This window comes from Acyrthosiphon pisum, chromosome A1 (assembly GCF_005508785.2).
Source record: "Acyrthosiphon pisum isolate AL4f chromosome A1, pea_aphid_22Mar2018_4r6ur, whole genome shotgun sequence".
Classification (NCBI taxonomy): Eukaryota; Metazoa; Arthropoda; class Insecta; order Hemiptera; family Aphididae; genus Acyrthosiphon; species Acyrthosiphon pisum.
This window is the reverse complement of record NC_042494.1, coordinates 108,082,108-108,100,850: the sequence shown is the minus strand read 5'-3', so window position 1 is coordinate 108,100,850 and position 18,743 is coordinate 108,082,108. Positions and strand designations below refer to the sequence as shown.

Sequence of the window (18,743 nt, the reverse complement as noted above, 5' to 3'; positions counted from 1 at the left end):
CTAGTAGTCTGGCCGCAATGTGAGAAGGTGCGGGTTTCACTTATCACAAGTTCGTTTCGTATCCTGTATATCTTAATTCGTGCTCGCAACACTACTATAAGCGCAGCGACGAGTGCCGCAAAACGTGTTATCACTGCACATACTATACAACATTTCTTAACCCTGTGGCCCACTTGGGGAGGTGTTCCATAGCAAATCGGGGGATATTTTCGTTTTTAATTGTCCGAGCTAGTGACCCCGCTCTGTAACTCGGTGTAACAAAAATACAATTTCTTAACCCTGTGACCCACTTGGGGGAGGTGTTGCATAGAAAATCGGGGGATAAATTATTATTGCACCATCGTTTTAAACAGGTTAGAATACGCAAGTACAAAAAAATAACAAAAATGGTCCTCCGCGCGGCATTACAGTAGTGCTGCGCGCATGCGTATAAACGTAAAATCGCAAACTTTGGAAGGCTGTAACTACCAAAATAATCATTTCCGCAAATTAATTTTTACACCATAATTTTAAACTCGTCGAAATACATGGGTTTCCGAAAAAAAAATCGAAAAATTCGAGTGGGCGTTAAACTAGACTTGTTCCTAAGTGTTTCAACCAACATTTTAAAATTAATGGATAAATTATAAATTGTATTCATTAATTTTATTATTTTTTAGTGACTAATATGTATGTAAACTGTTTTGTGCTAAAGGTTAAGGACCACTGGTCTTTAGGTACTCTCCAGGTAGATAGAAATCGGTCGGCAGTCGCTCTAAATACGGTCGTCGGGTCGTTTGTATTTTATTAGTAGGTCCTACCTATTCAATATAATAATAATATATAGGTATAAACATTAAACATATAATATACCAACTCGATGACTTTACCTATATGGGTATATGGTGGTATACCTAAATTCACTCTCTACGGTCGTTTATATTTTACTATAATATTAACTAAATACCAGGTACCCAGAAATCTCAGTTTGAATTACAGTGATATAAAATGATTTTATTTAGGTTGTATAAAAAAAACATTAGTTAATATTATTAGAAAATTAATTTGATTTTCAAGAATATATTTTATTATGAATTGTATAACTACATTATTTTAAATTAAAAATATTTCTAGCCACTATATACTATATAGCCTATAGATGTATCAGAGTTGGTAGCATGGGCTTCAACTTGTTTTGATTTAACCATGAATGGAATCACAGCTGTTTTATAAAAAGTTATGTCGATTTGTACTTAATCTCAATGATGGAACTATATATACGATAGGTTAGACGCTTTCTAAAACTACTTGCAATTTTTAATTTTGACTTCCCAAAAATACCAACTAGTTTCACTTTTCTATCAGTAAAGATGCTGATCTCGAAAATTAGAGCACTTTTAGATACTACCCAAAATGTGGCTTACAAAACAGAAAAAAAAACACCTAATTGTAAAATCAATACATTTTTTCGCTCCACTCATAATCTAATATATTATAAATTTAATTAAATTAAATTAACGTCTTAAATTAGCAAACGTGTCAATAATATTATTATATTTTATTTAATAGCATTTTTTTAGTATAAAATATTATAGCTAAGTTGATGCATTTTTTCGGGATAAAGCGCTTCGAAGATTGTAATTTTTATAACTTTAAAACTTTGAAAATTGAATTTTAATCATAATAATAACTCGTTTAAAATGCGATACATTTATTTGACGTCAATCAATATAAATAGGTATAGGTTGTAAAAATTAAAACAATTGAATGTATAAAATATAATACATTTTTTTTTGCTCATTAACCTGACTTTTATTGTATCTATAAAAGCGGGGCCTGTCCAACTGTGGTGAAGGCCCGTGGCTAAGGCCCAGCTCGCCCTGACATAGGAATGGCCCTAACAATGATAAGATGGAATACCATAATTTGTATTTAAGAATGGACTGGGCTATGCGATGAACCTACGTATTTTAACATACTCGTATCTTCACAAATGCTCGTTTAGGTCTGAAATTAAAATACGGATATATATCATAATATAGGTAATATTACGAATATCAATGTAAATACGATAAATTCGGTAAAATCTAAGTTCGTAGGCTATACAAAATGCAAAATTCATTATTTATTATTACCTTTATTTGAACAACATTACAGACCTATCAGCCATAGTTGAGTTTTAAATTAAAATTTTTGATTTAATGATTTAAATGTTTTATAATTTATAAATGTTCGAACCAAATTATAAATGTGTGGCCATATTATATCCTAATCATAGATAAAGAAGTAGGTAATAACTTTTTCTCATAATCTTTTGCTGCACTAACATAACATACGAACATTAAAATAAAGAATAAACTTATAGTTTAATACAATTTATTTTATATCTCTATGCTGTCGAATACGAATAATAAGCATGAAATGGGAATCGGGAACTTGTCATAACGAATAGAAACTAACTAGTAAAATTATGAAAACAAAGAAAAACGAACAACAGATTGCTGGTGGACGCCGTGAAAGATTAATATAAATAATAACTTTAGACGTCGCGCAAGATTAATATAAATATTAACCTTAAACGACGTCTACTATCACGGTGATAACAGTAATCACATCGCAACAGCGCCCGCCGTCGACGCTCAACAGACACACAAGAAAGCATAAAGTAACGCGAGTATAAAACGATTATTATGTTGGTATAAATTATCGATTTAATTCTTTTTAAATTATAATATAAATTTTGAATAGTATTATAAAAAAAAAAATTTTTAATTTTTTATCACTATTGTTTTCTTAGAATTTAGATGAGTTTCAACAAATTCTATCGATATTTAAATCGATTTAAGCCCTGAATTTTTGAAAAAAAAAAACAAAACTTGTATAATATAATAAATAATAATAAATATTTAAAACAAAACAGGGAATGTTTCTGGTTTAGCAATCTATCAATTTTTCAATTTTTTTTATTTCTAAAATGTTTTTTTAGGGTGCTTTATAACAACGTAAAAAAAGTCCAGACAAACTTCGTTTTGAAGTTATTAATGAAAAACTTCAAAAACTACATTTGTTTCGTAACGCGCATTAAAAAAAAAAAATACTTAGAATTGAATATTTTAAAATTTTTTTTCCCTAAACTGTGTGTTGCGCAGGACAACTTTTCTCACACCATATTTTTTGTAGAACTACTAAATTTTCACAACACGTAAAGAAGAAATTTATCTGTGCAACAGCGTGCTCTTTTTTTAATAGTACTATTCAATCATTTTTTATAAGCAAATTAAAAATGGTGAGTAAGTGGATGCCGCTCTGCTGTACAGTAAGTGGGTCACTGTAATGGATGGTGTTAAATTTGAATTCAATGATATAATATCATTGTATAAGAAAAACGATTCTGAGAGAAAACGGTCAGTTAGCTTTTGAAAACTATTGGGACCCTTATTGGGACATTTTTACTTTTGACCCCCCAAAGTACCAACTAGATTCACTTTCATATCAGAAAAGATACTGTTGAAGAAATCCAAATATTTTTACTGTTCTAAGAGGTGATGACAAACACAAAAATTAAAAATTGAAAAATTATAAAAAAAACACAAATTATTGTAAAATTAATACATTCATCGCTCTGCTCAGAATCTAAAATATTTACCGTAAACTGTTAAAAGTTTAAAATTGTTATCATTCGAATCTAACTTAGGTATATAGAAATACTGTATAAAGTAAAAATACCAGGGCTTGCATTTGAAAAAAAAAATATTGTTTTACGTTATTTACAATCAAAACGTTATACAAATTTTGAGTTTATCGTTATTCAAAATTTAAACGTTATTCAACTTTTGTGTTTATCGTTATTCAGAATTAAAACGTTATACAAGTTTTGCGTTTAACGTTATTTATAATTAAAACGTTATACAATTTTTGCGTTTATCGTTATTTAAAATTTAAAAGCATTTAGATACCTGTTTTAAAAGTACACAGGCCGCAATTTAAAAGTATATGACTATGACCTTTTTTGGGGACATAATTTCCCTATTCTGAGTTTTAAGTAGGTATTGTGTAATTTTATGTATTTAATTAAATGGGGTAAATATCTCAATTACATATTATTCACAAAATATAGAGTACAGTGATACAGATTAAATTACAATAATATACATAGTTCGTAAAAAAATGGAAACAAAATAAATGATAAAACAGTATGATGATAATTAATCTTAAGTTATAAATAATAATGTATTATTGAATTTAATAAATTTCCTAGGCTCTAAGGACTTTATCATAAAATAATAAATATAAAAAAAAAAAAATCATGATCATTATTTTGAAATTTTGAATGTATTATTAGGTTTTTAAATATTAAAATTATTTAGTAAGTTTTACAATATTATTGTGCTTGAGAATATCATTTAAGCGGGAATCTATGTTTCAAACATATTTTACTCTGATTGTTTTGACATACTTTGTCAACATTTATTTTATACGAATGCACTTCAAAACTATTAGTATATTAGTATAAAATATAAATATTAAACATTTGACAACAATTACACAAACACTGACGACTGAACAAATCTGATCAAACTGATCACCAAACACAATAGTTGAATAACTTGAATGGTATAAATTCCGACCGTAGTACAGATAGTACAGTACAATATTATCAGAGTATCACTATTATAAGCTATTGGTAATTAAATTATTCTATTAATACCTTCTTATTAAATTTTAATATAAATCTAATACGGGATCTCCCGGATAGGCCGGATACGGGATAAAATTAATAATTGAATAATACTAAGTATTATTAAATAATTGGAAATTAATTATTTCGTTTAATGGAATACAATATATACCGTTTTGCGTTATGTTTTGTTTAATGATATATCATATATTTTGTTAAACGTTACGTTTTGTTTTGTGTTATTTATTTATTTATGTTTATCGTTTTTCGTTATAATTACGTTTACAAATTTCAATCGTTTTTTATCAAATATAACGTTATAATCATAACGTTATTATAACGTTTGCAACCCCTGAAAAATACTATAGTCTACAATTTAGTTTTGAGTTGGAAAAAATTAAAAAATTAAGCACGCTAGCGTTTTATAAACAAATTAAGTTTTTTTTAACTTAATAAAAATTAAAAAGTTAACAAAAAGTGTGTATTAACTTAACTTAACTGAGTTAAAAAAAATCATTAACATGCCCAGCCTTGGTAAAATCAATACATTCATCGTTTCACTCAGAATTTAATAACAAAAAAACCAAATGTTTAGAAGCTGATAACTAAAAATTTTGGAACCACTACTACAAACACAGAAAGATATAAGTTGTCCCGCGCAAAACAGTTTTTGCTATGTTGTACATTTGTAAGACGGAAACAACACATGCGGGTGAGACATCCTCTTAATATACAACAATTAACACTATAGTTTCTCTATATTTGAATTTTTTAATATAGGTATATGTTAAATTAAAATAAATATAAGTTAGGTACCTGTACATAGTTATTATAAATTATAAAATAAATAAGTTTAATGTTATGATGCTAAACACAATATAAAATACTTTTATTTTTTAATCTAAAATTAATTAAATAAATAAATAAATAAATAAATACATTTTTTTAATCAAAAATCCAAAAAACATGATTAATCCCTACACTACGCGGCAGGACCTGCTCAAGCGAAAATAGTGAACTAGGCAAAATCTAATTTTGCCGCTCTTAACAATATAATATTTTCAGTATTTTGAAAATGCCGCCCTCTTATTAAAGTGCTGCTTAAGTGCAGCCCTAGGCGCGGGCTTATGTCGCCTACCCCTTGAGCCGGGCCTGCTACGCGGGTTAAAGTAGCAACTCTAGCGTTCGCAGCGCAACCTGTGGACGTTTGATCTTGTGACTCATTTCGGGACGTTATCAGAAGCAGAGTTTGGTCTCCTTATTCTAGTCTTCATAATAAATACATTTGGGATAGTGTATTTCGGGACAAGTGCGCAATGCCCACATTTTCTAAACATTCAACTCTTGGATAAGAGAATTTCGGCCATTTTGTTGGCGTCATAATATTATTACATTGTAGGAATAGGAAGTATTTTTATTGATCCGTGGCTTTAATGTTAAGTGTAGACTGTAGAGTAATTTTTCGTTGTATTATGATAAATAAATACCAAATTTTAAATGAATAATTAATTAGTGTTAATTGTATGTTATGTATTTAAAATTTAGATGAAATAATTTGAATCGTGCAAGGGTAAATCACCAAATTCAAGGATCTTTGGAACTGGTAACCAAAAAAACAATATAATAAAAAATGCTGACACGCTGGGTTATTTTTGGCAGGTACTTAGTGCAAATTATTATTTTAAAGTAGTTTTTAATATTATTAATTATCAATTTTCATCACTATTAGGAGAGTACCAGTATACAAGTGTAATATTTGTGCGTCACATTTGGGAACCAGATATCACTGCACTTTATGTAATGGCTTCGATTTATGTATTACCTGTTTCAAAAAAGAATGTCATCCACACAACATGAATAAACGGGATGTTCAGTTGTACGACGTTACGTTCTTCAGATTATCAGTTCTTAATTACTACCAAAAGAAACCAGAAGCTTCAAAGTCTAAAAAATTTATAAACGGAATTAATTGTTTACTTAAACACTCTACCCAATGTAGAAGTTGTAACATTCCAGATTGTAAAAATGTTAAGAAGCTGTTACGCCATGGTAAATTATGTAAATTCAAAAATGAGGGCAAATGCCCTATTTATGATAGATATTTGGAAATTTTGAAGTGTCACTGCACTGTGTATTGTGCTCAAGCTAATATACCCCACTGCCCTTCTATCCACTTTAGAATCTAGATCAAGCAGCATCGACTCAAAATAGCTCAATCATAACGATCAACAACAATATCAGCAACAGTGAAGACCAATAAACATTCAACCTTAATAACAAATTATAGGTACTAATTAACCAACAAAATCCAATGTTTCAACCTTAACCTAACCATGGTAACCAAATTTAATTATCAGCTTCATTAATTTGATCTAATTTTTTTCTCAATATTAATTATGCTATAGCATGTGTCTATAATCTGATTTTGAATGTCAATATGTCATCACTTAAATATTTAATATGTTCATTTTCATCTTCTAACCGTTATTTTATTTTTGGAGAACCGATACCGGAACCCATACCGATAAATTCAAAAGGTTCCAGTCCCTGATGTATACTAACCATTTTCACAGCTCAACGTTTTGTTTTTTTTCTATGTGACCACATGGAAAACACAGTAGGTATTCCCAATGATATTTTAATCAGGAGGCACCTATTACTTTCATGGACTGTAGCGAACAATATTATTTTATATGAACAAAATCTTTTTGACTTTCATCCGATGACCTTGTTGTAAAAAAAAAAACCTAGTTAAATTATTATAAATTTGAATATAAAAGAAAAACTTATACTGATTTTTCTAAAATCTATGGTAAAATTTTTCTTCTTTGGCTCGCAGGTAGAACTCCTATATCCCCCAGTTAGGGTTAGTAAATCCGCCGCTGTAATTTTTCCTTTTAAACATTATACATAACAATAATAATAATATTAATTATTATTATTATTATTATTTTATAAAAATATTTTTAAGAGATATATTATATAATTTATAAAATAGAGAGTTGTCAACTAGATGGCCTTATTCAACGTATTTATTCAATTTTTTTTGTATACAAATAATAAATAAATTTATATATCAATTAATAAATAAATATAATGAATATATCAATTAATCCTTAATAAGAAGAGAGCCGTGTAAGGCTTCTTGTTTGTCTTTAGTCTATAAATAATTTAATAATTTAAGTAAGTTATAAATTTAAAGACATTGAGGCACATTTTTATCCAAATGAAAATTATAAATTAATAATGTATTATAGCCTATATTATGTTCAATGTGTATATTTATTTTTGCACGTAATGTGTCTCCTTAGTTGGATTGCATATTATGTTTATTAATTTAAAACAAATACTGTAAGAAATTGATATAATATATTAAGATTCACATAATTGCATAAATATGAAAACATGCACTGATACCAAGCGTTTTACTTAAAAGGAATAAGGTATCGAATAATAGTAAAAATAAGATATTATATAATATTTTTATGTAATACTGTATACATTGTATATGCAATTATTATTATACAAATTAATTTTAATTCTTATTGTTTTCATTTCATTTAGCATACTCTAAACAGTAAACAGATTCAAACTCAAACTCAAAGTAACATTTTGCTAATTCAGCTCAATTGATTAGATGAGTAGTAATTTGAAACTCTATTTTCCTTTTTTTACTAATTTGATGTAAAATATAAATCTGAACATGAAATGCTGGTTGATAGTTACAGGTACCTAGAAATACTTAAACAAAGTAACGAAATACATTTCAAATAATTTCCGCGTAAATGCGTTTTGTCTATGTCTATTGTCTATGGGCCAAAGAGAGAAAACAAATAGTGCATTCACATCCTCTTAAATCATATATCATGTATATACATGTACATTACATTAACATTTACATAATACAATACAATACAATAAAACTCAATCCTAAATTTTTCTGGAAGTTTATAAATGATAAAAAACCTAATCATAACTTTCCAAACCTAATGGTATATAATAACAAAGAGGCTTGAAGGTGGACAACCAATTGTAAATATTTTTGAAAAATATTTTTCTAGTGTATATACCCAACCTTTACCTAATTCATCTTTAAAACCAAATCCTATTAATACATTAAATTCTATTTGTAATCTTCAAATCTCTCTTATAGATGTATTTAATGAACTTAATAATATAAATTTAAATTTATGCTCAGGCCCAGACAATTTATTCTCAAAATGTCTTTTTGAATGTTGTTTTATATTATCATATCCGCTTCATATTGTATTTAATCAATCATTAATCACTGGAGTTTTTCCTATATCCTGGAAATCTGTCTTTATTTCTCCTATATTTAAGAAAGGTGACAGATCATCTGTTAAGAATTACCGACCAATTTCAAAAATATCTATTATTCCTAAATTATTTACAAAAATTATTAACTCAAAATTATTTCCTATATTTAATACTACCCTTATCGACGAGCAACATGGTTTTTGTCCTAAAAGATCAACAGTCACAAACTTAGCTATATTCAAACAAGATATTATAGATTATTTTTCCTCTAAAGCACAAACAGATGTCATATATACAGATTTCAATAAGGCATTAGTCCAAATTGACCATAATTTATTGATTCTAAAATTAAAAACATTTTATGGCATTAATGATCCTCTCCTATCATGGTTCGCATCTTTTCTATCTGAAAGACAACAAATCGTCAAATATAATAATTTCCTATCAACGCCAATTCATGCTTCCTCTGGGGTACCTCAAGGAGATCATATTTCTCCTTTATTATTTTTATTATTCATTAATGATGTTTCTTCAATTTTAAATTACTCCAAAATATTGCTTCTTGCTGACAACGCTAAAATTTATAAAACCATTAAATCTATGAATGATAGTTTAGAATTACAAACCGACTTGGAAAACTTTTGTAATTGGTGTTCAGATAATGGCATGGAACTCAATTTAAATAAATGATCTGTAATTACCTTTTCACATAAAAAAGTCAATTCATTCTTTAACTATAATTTAAATAATTGCCTCACACAACGTGTTCCATTAGTCAATGATTTAGGTATCTTCTTTGAAACCAAATTAAAATTTAACGACCATATTCACAAAATAAAAAACAAATCATCTTCAAAACTAGGTTTCCTTAAACGCTGCTGCTCAAAATTTAATGATCCACTTGCTTTAAAAAATATTTATTTCTCTTTTGTTCGATCCCAATTAGAGTATGCTCTCCTCATCTGGTCTCCCAATTCTATACAACTTACTCAAAATCTTGAATCTATTCAAAACTCTTTCTTACGATTCCTTTCTTTCAAATGTAGAATAGAAAGACAACCTTACACTGGTTATGATGGAGTTTTAGGATTTTCTGATATGACTCCCCTAAAAAACCGTAGAAACTATTTGAATTAAAATTTTTTATTCAAACTACTTAATTATGAAATTGATTGCAGATCTTTATTAGAGAATCTAAATTTTAATACCAACCCAAAAAAACACGAGAAATAATAATTTATTTTTCTTACGAAACACAAAAACAAATTATTCCCTAAATTCACCAGCAAATATGATAATGTCATTAGGTAATTTTGCCAATTTAGATTTATTTCATTGTAGTAGTAATGATATTAAACAGATATATGGTTTAATTTAAATTTTCATAATATTACCAATCTTTATACTACGAGATTATTGTTATTATTATATTATTATTAATTTTACTTTTTATTATATACAAATTGATTCTCACATACTGTAAATGTAAAGGCTTTCTTTTCTCTATGAAATTATATTGTAACTGTTATATTTGTACATACTTTTTGTAAATGGAGTTTTTTTTCTCCGTAAATAAATAAATACAATCTAATATTAAATTAAATATTAGATTTTTTTATTTTTTTAAAAGTATATATATTACTAGTTTTGGCTAATCTTTAATATTAACCTATGCAATCTATCTTTAAGAATTACATGTAATTATAACTCTAAATTATACAAGAGCTTATTTCTTGTAACTCCAAATGATCATTGTGTTAATTTGAACTCGTGAATTATTAATATTATAAATATCAAACATATTTTTATGTAAATAATTTCGTTTATTTTGTAGCTTTTTATTAAAATTGTTTTCACATTTTCCATTTTTATTAATTAGAGAAGAAAAATTTTTTTTTATAAAATAATAATATTTTATATGTGTGTTGTAACAACAGTTGGTATACCTAATAAGTTATGTAAATCACTTTTTTCATAAATATATTAATAATATGTATTGGATGTCTTATAAAAATACTGAATATTATCGTATGGCTACTAACTATTACACTCATTTAAGGGAGGATGATAGTAGCCTGCTCACGGCACTCCCTGCATATGCTATTTTTCTGGACACCAATGTTCTAACCAACAGAAACAGCCATCTACAATAGCATAACGAATACCATCACCTAAGCGCTTATTCCCAGCATTATTATTATTACTCTAAATAGTGAAATGTAATAAAATTAAAAACAAAATAAATTAATATCAAAAATAAAATTGTTGATTTCATGTTAGTTAAAAAAAAATTGTGTAAGTTAGTATGTACCTAGTTGAGTTATTGAAAATCCAAAATAGTAACAAGTTAAAAAGTTTAAATTAAATTAACTTTAACATTTTAACTTGTTAATGTCCAACCTGAGATTTACCTAATTTACATATTTCATAGTGAAATCTAGATACTATTACTATATAATATAATATGCTATTACAGAACCACAACATTTTGAAGACCCTGTATATTTTAAAATCATCTATCTAAATTTAAATATATTTGTAGTAAACATAAATACTATTGGACTATCAATTTGCCAAATTTGAGTAACAAAGTAAGAAAAACTGCAAAAACTCTCAGGAACATCTCAGATGTTAGTAGTATTGTCTGTAATAGTGTCACTTGATTGTAAAAGAATCCATAAACTATTAAACTATTAATAATATTCGGTAGGTATCAGTAGGATAGGTATATTATTACAAAAATTGTGTGTTTAAATGATTAAATTTTTTAAGCATAATGACATATTATTATATTACCTTTTTTTTATAATATGTACAATTTCTAAATTGGTAAATACTTTCAATAAATTGTACAAATGCAAGTACTTGCTGATTATTCCATTGCCGTAGAAAGACTTTTTTTTTTTTTGGGGGGGGGGGGGGGCACCTAATTTTCTTCTCTAGTTATTGCAATGTAACAATATCTAATTATGACCCCTTGGTCCATTATATGTATTTTTTCTTTTTATGACTATATTTTTATGTGAACAATCATATAATATAACAATAATTTACCAACATTGTTGTAAACCACAATGTATTCATTAATATACCATTATATCAATGTGTTGTAAACAAAACATTTCATCTTTTGTTTGATTATCATTACAGTTTACCAACAAGAATACAAGACTATATTAAAGCTATCGAAAGTTGGTCGTTTTTTTGTGCATTTAGACTTGCAATAAGCGGGAAAAAATATACTTCCAGTAGTCCAATTTTAATTTTGAAGAAGCGGGAGAATTTTTTCGCATTTTGTTTGTTTTGTAGGAAGTGTATTTTTTTGGTAAATGGCTATTTTCCCCCAACTGTTTTTAGTCTAGTAGAACATCCTCCCCCAACGATATCGGATGTAGACATTTTCCCCCATTTTTTTTTTAAAAGTTTATTATTGACTAATAATATGTTTTGGATTTATTAATACAATATTATTTATTATTTAATATGAAATTATTTTTTTTTTTTTAATATTAAATATAATATTATAAACATTTTTTTTTCATAAATATAATAGATTATAAATCTACATATATGTTCGATCCACTGAACTATTTAAAAAAAATAATTTTAAAAAATGCATTAAATAAAATATAATTAATAACTAATAAAAATAGCTAAATATTCCGGCGTAAAAATGATACATTTTGTAAAAATCATTTGATTAGGTACTAAATACTAATTCTTTTGTTATTTCTAAACACATATTTTTTAGCCTTTGTTCATATTTTTTTTTTTTTTAAGACTACCAGTTTGGATATTTAACAATTTAACAATTGTTTTTGAATTCGATTCGAGTAATTCAGTTGATCAAAAATATACATTTATAATTTATTATGTCCACATCAAAAATATATGGGGGGGGGGATGTCTTACTACACCGAAAACAGTCGAGGTGAAAATGTCCGTGATTCTATTTTTGTGTGTGTAATATTAAAAGGAATTTAAATATATTTTCAAAATTAAAATAGCGCTTTTGGGGACGCCTATATTTCATCGGAATTATTTCACGTGGAACAGATATTTTACGGAATGTGAATGTAGGAAAATATTATTTTTGAATAATATGTACATGAAAATTGTTATGTTGAAATATGTATCGTTGAACATTTTTTGTCAGAACAGACATTTGATGGAATGATACGTTAATGAAACAAAAAATACATGAAATCAATTGTGTTAAACAACCATTGCTCTGAACGACATTTTATGGAATGATACTATTTGTAACCTTCTGAAAAATGATAAGGTAGCTTATACCACAATACCATAGAACAATATAGAAGCGAAACTCGATCAGCTGATGGGTGAAGTGTTTACCTATGATCTGAAGTCCGAACAATGAAACTGTTTCCGTAATACTGACATGATGTTATACCCGTATTGAAAAACCGTTTCCGCCTAATTGGCATGGTATTCTGCGTGGGGTCGGGTTGTTTCCACTGTTTACTTTTATCATAGATTACGTATGCCACGCCGTGTTCAAGGTTACAATCGCCGATTCGGCCAATTCACGGAGTTTCATACCCCTGATACCAGTAGAGTGCCGGAACATTTCTACTTTACCGGGCACCCTTTTTTTTTGCAATTTTTTTTTTTGGTAACTTATGTAGTTAAGTACGCTGAAAACGATGGTGAAAACCGAATTTGGGGCACGAACTTAGTTTTGAAGTTATGGCCTAATGAAGTTCACTTTTTCGCGATTTTTACGCATTCGCGCATCACACTAGTTTACTACGACTATTTCGAAAACACCACTATATACCAATTATTTTTATATCTAAAACGTTTCAGTATTGCACTTGTTATATAAGAAACTAGGGTTTTTTTCTAATATCTTAAATTACATTTTCTTTAAAAATATATTACAATGAGTGTCAAGAGTTTAAATTTATATGACTTAAAAGAACTGTCTCTTCAAAACAAAGGATTGGCATTAATAGAAATGCTCCAGAATTTTGGTGTATTACATAATGTACCGAAATGCATAAGAGGGCATAAAATGACATTAACACGCGAAGAAGCGTCTTTGGATAAATTCAAATGGAAGTGCAGGGAAAAACAAACTAACAAAAAAAAAACTTGCAACTATAGGTAAATATTAAAACTAAATTAAACACTACATTATAATTACTAAAATTAAAACTAAACTAAATTAAAATAAATAAATAGGTATAATAAATAAATGTACGGCATCGTACAGTGATGCCGTGCTAGCGGCACTCGTCGCTACGCTCCTCGACGCCGTCGCTCCGCTCCGCAAATCGAAAATATTCCTCGACTTGCTGTGCAACACCACCTTAAGTTGGTCACAGGGTAACCACAGGTTAACCAACGTACAACCACCTTATCATTTTTCGGACAACTGCCAGCCACGGCACAATTACAATCAAAATAAGTGAAAAAAAAAATCGCGAAATAGTGAACTTCATTAGGCCATAACTTCAAAACTAAGTCCGTGCCCCAAATTCGGTTTTCACCATCGTTTTCAGCGTACTTAACTACATAAGTTTCCAAAAAAAAAATTGCAAAAAAAAGGGTGCCCGGTAAAATAGAAATATACCTGGCTACTTTTATTTTTGATAAGATGTTTTTACATGCACTATCATAGATTTTTTTACTTTAAAAACGATTTAGTTTATTGCATTTGTTTTATTTGGTTGTTGCTATTTTGAACAATTTGAAAAATGCCTGGGTGTGCAGCTGTTGGATGCACAAATTCTAACAAAAAAGGATTTCTCATGAAACATTTCCCTAAAGATGCTGCCAGAAGGAAAATGTGGCTGGTAAAAATGAAGAGGGATAATTGGGTACCAACAAATTATTCATGCTTGTGTGAAGTAAGTAGATTACCTAGGTATATTTAAATAACTCATTATAGTTGATTTAAAAAAGTTAAATATAGCATATAGGTAGGTATCTATATGTATTTATTATTTAATGTGTATTTACCAGAGTATATTTTCTGAAGAGGAAGTAGCTACCTACCTAGCAATTATTTTATATTTTATATATTCATTTAACTTGACATATTTCAAAATATATTTATTTTTATAGAAATCAATAAATATAAATATAAAATACTATTCTTACAAGAAATTTGCTTATGTAGGTATCTATTTATTGTTAAAATAAAGTAGGCTGAAAAAATATTCATTGTCCGTTTAACTTGATATTTATTGATGTTTTATTTTGCAGCTACCTGCCTACCTATCTAATAAGTACTACATATAATTAAGATACTTTGAATTATAAAACTACATAATATTCATTAATTATTTTAAGGTTCATTTTGAAGATCAAATGCGGGAAAAAACAAGAGAAGATGGTAGCAAACGGTTAAAATGTGACGCTGTGCCTACTCAGTTTTTTTTTACCAAAGAAATACCGAAAAGAAAACCCCCCACAGTAAGGAAAATAAAATCTCCCTTGAAGAAGAATATCCCTGAACAAAATGCATTAGAAATACAAAATCAGTATACATCTGATAACATAACTATAATTGAAGAAGACCAGGTAAACCATAGTAAAATTAGTTATGAAAGTATGTTAAAGAAAATGGTTGATTATGAACGACAGTATAAAAAATCTGTTGCAAAGATGAATATATTTAAAAATCGCCTTCAATATGTGACTAAAAAATTAGAAATGTATGAAAATAACACTGCAATCCTAAATTCAGTCTTCAATAGTGATCAAATTAAAGCAATGAATACGAAATCAACAAAATTTATGAAATGGTCAAACTGCACAATAACAAAGGCATTAAAACTTAAATTTAGCTGCGGTAACATGTCTATAACGATTAGTTAAACAAAAACTCCATTGCCATCTTTAAGACAATGCGAAGAAGAATCAAAATTTAAAGTTGAACCTGGAATTTACATGAAGTTTTTAAATTTTTGGAAATAAAAATTCAAACATTTAAGAATGACCATGAAAAAGAGTGTGTCTTAATAATGGACGAAATGGCTATAACACCATCAAATTTATTTGATGTGTCTTCAAATAAAAACATAGGAAAAGTAACTTTACCACATCATGAAGGAACAGCCACGAGTGTTTTGGTTTTTATGATTGGTGGCATAAGTACAAGATGGAAACAAACAGTAGCATATTTTTTTACCGGTAAGTCTGTTAATGGCAATGTTTATCATGATATTGTAGTTGATATAATTTCCAAAACAGAGTCTATAGGATTGAATGTTGTTGCTCTTATATCGGATATGGGGCCCAGTAACCAAAGTTTGTGGAGGAAATGGAATATAACTGCTGGTCGTCACTGTAAATTGTCAAACTTTCTACCTCATCCCCTTGATGACAATAGGAAATTGTTTGTTATTCCAGATGTACCTCATCTTTTTAAGAATATTAAGAATATGTTAGTAATTAATAAAGAAATATTTATTAGCAATAAAATACAGCAACTTTACAATCTTCCTACAAATAAAATTTGTTCAAATCATATTGAAGATGTTATTAAGTATCAAGAAAAATTAGATTTTTTATTAGTTCCTAAACTGTCTGAACAAGATTTGATGCCAAACCATTTTCAAAAAATGAAGGTTGGAAAATCAACTAATGTAATAAATCATGATGTATATACTGCCTTAAGATTTTTGTCTGAAGAATTAAATAAGCCAGAATATCTTACAACTGCTTGGTTCATTAACTTAGTAGATAGATGGTTTTCTTTGATGACGTCCAGACATCCTGTTTTAGCTTTAAGCAAATTGAAACCAGACATTTATGAAGAAACTATACAATTTTTAAATAGTTTTATAGATATTATGTCAGATCTAGAAGTAGGACATAAAAGGATGTGGAAACCATCTCAAACTGGTTCCATAATAGCAACAAAATCAATTTTAGATATTCAAAAAATTTACCTTATTGATAAAGGATTTAAATTTCTCTTGACTTCAAGATTTACTCAGGATTGTCTTGAAAATCTATTTAGTATTTTGAGATCAAAGAACATAGTACCAAATGCATTGCAAGTGAAAAATAATTTGAAATTGTTATCTGTATCTCAATATTTAAAGGAAGTATCAACAGGGAGTTATGAGGAAGATGACAGAACATTTTTATCGGGATTTTTGGACACTTTAAACACTAAACCAATTGAAAACCAATTACAAAACATTCAGCTGCCATCAGAAACAAGTGAACCTGAAATCAAACTTTGCAATGGTGAGTTAAACTCTCTTTACAATGTATGCGGCTATTTAATATTTAGTATTAAAAAAAAATCAAAAATGTGTACTGATTGCTTGAGTTCAGTAGGCTCTAAAAATAGCATTAATGCTTCTTTTGCAAAGTTATCTAAACTAAAACGCTATAAAAAAGGATGCTTGTTTTTTTGTAACGAAATTACATTTAATTATTTTTTGGTCATGGAAAATATTTTCAGAAAATATTATGATACTGTGAAAAATCAAAATTGTAACATCAAAAAATTTTTTATTGAACAAATGAAAAAAATTGAAATTCAACACATTCCAGATTGTCATAACTTAAAGAATACTATTATATCTAGATTTGTTGTTTTCCGCTTAAAAATAGCTGGGAAAAAAAAACTTAAGCTTCTTAATAAATATAGTAGCAAATCTATTGCTTCGCATGCTTAGATAATTATTATTTTTAAATTGTATTTCAAATAGATATTATTTTATTTTAAAATATTTTTTGTTTGAATACATCTTCAAAGTTCAAATGTTATCTTTAGAGTTTAGGTTTATGCTCTTGTGATTAAAAATTATACTTATGCTTATTATACTGTTTTTTATTCTGTTTTGCGTTTGGCTATTATAATATTATATTCTTATTAGACAATAATATGTTGTTTTGTTTAAAATTTTTAATTTTGTATTTAATGTGTAACATAATTTTCTTTTACTTTTTGAAAGAATATAATGCAGCTAATTAATAGTGCTCTCAAGCTAAAAATGTTAGGTATGTATAATATGATATTATCACAAAATGTGTGTGCTTATTTATTATTGAAAGAATATAATGCAGCTAATTAATAGTGCTTTCAAGCTTAAAATGTTAGGTATGTATAATTTTATATTATCACAAAATGAATGTGCTTATTTATTATTGGAAGAATATAATGCAGCTAATTAATAGTGCTTTCAAGCTTAAAATGTTAGGTATGTATATTTTGATATTATCACAAAATGAATGTGCTTATTTATTATTAGGTATAATTTATATTATACAATGATTTGGTTTTACAATATTACTTTAATTTTCAGATGGGCAATTACTAAATGATGTTGCAAGAGTTAGTACAAATGTTACCTAACATTTACAATAAATTGCTTTCCTACTACAATAATATGTAACATTGCAAGTATGAAATAAACATATTATACATTTGTTCACCAAGAATAATACATTTTTATTTTACATAATTATTATGGCAAAACCATACTTACCATTTACCATAAAAATGGTTATTTTTTTAAATATAATTTAACAGGGAATATATTACTTGATAATTTGTAACTGTTCTTTTTAAAATAAATATTCTATACTTGTTAGAATATAATAACGAAATCGTAAGACTATATAGTATATAACATACTATTAATTAAGACTCTATCATAATTCTTAAAAATTAATATTTGAGGAGAAATAAGAAAAGTTTGAAACGAAAACTATAAAAAAAACATATAATACGTTAATAACTGGTATATAGTATATTATACTGAAATTTTAGTTTAGCCAACTAATGCGGCCTAATCTCTTATCTTATCTTATCACT

General features: G+C 27.5%; 2 protein-coding genes across 3 annotated transcripts in view; both read left to right on the top strand.

Annotated features, from left to right (window-relative positions):
- Window positions 1–8,196, top strand: part of LOC100570901 (histone acetyltransferase p300-like) — an 8,821-nt gene extending 625 nt beyond the window's left edge. Inside the window, exons 2-3 of one of the 2 annotated variants that reach the window (XM_003247292.4) lie at window positions 6,203–6,316; window positions 6,387–8,196. In XM_003247292.4, coding sequence (XP_003247340.1) covers window positions 6,288–6,316; window positions 6,387–6,843 — 486 coding nt within the window. In that variant the 5' untranslated portion in view covers window positions 6,203–6,287 and the 3' untranslated portion in view covers window positions 6,844–8,196. Of the gene's footprint in view, window positions 1–5,890; window positions 6,317–6,386 lie in introns of those variants that run through there. The other variant, XM_008188962.3, reaches the window with a different exon arrangement.
- A 6,327-nt stretch (window positions 8,197–14,523) lies between these two features.
- Window positions 14,524–15,784, top strand: LOC100571369 (THAP domain-containing protein 2-like). The gene is made up of 2 exons (XM_003247296.3): window positions 14,524–14,811; window positions 15,257–15,784. The coding sequence occupies exons 1-2, from the start codon at window positions 14,659–14,661 to the stop codon at window positions 15,782–15,784; spliced, it is 681 nt and encodes a 226-aa protein (XP_003247344.1). The 5' UTR covers window positions 14,524–14,658.
- The last annotated feature ends 2,959 nt before the right edge of the window (window positions 15,785–18,743 follow it).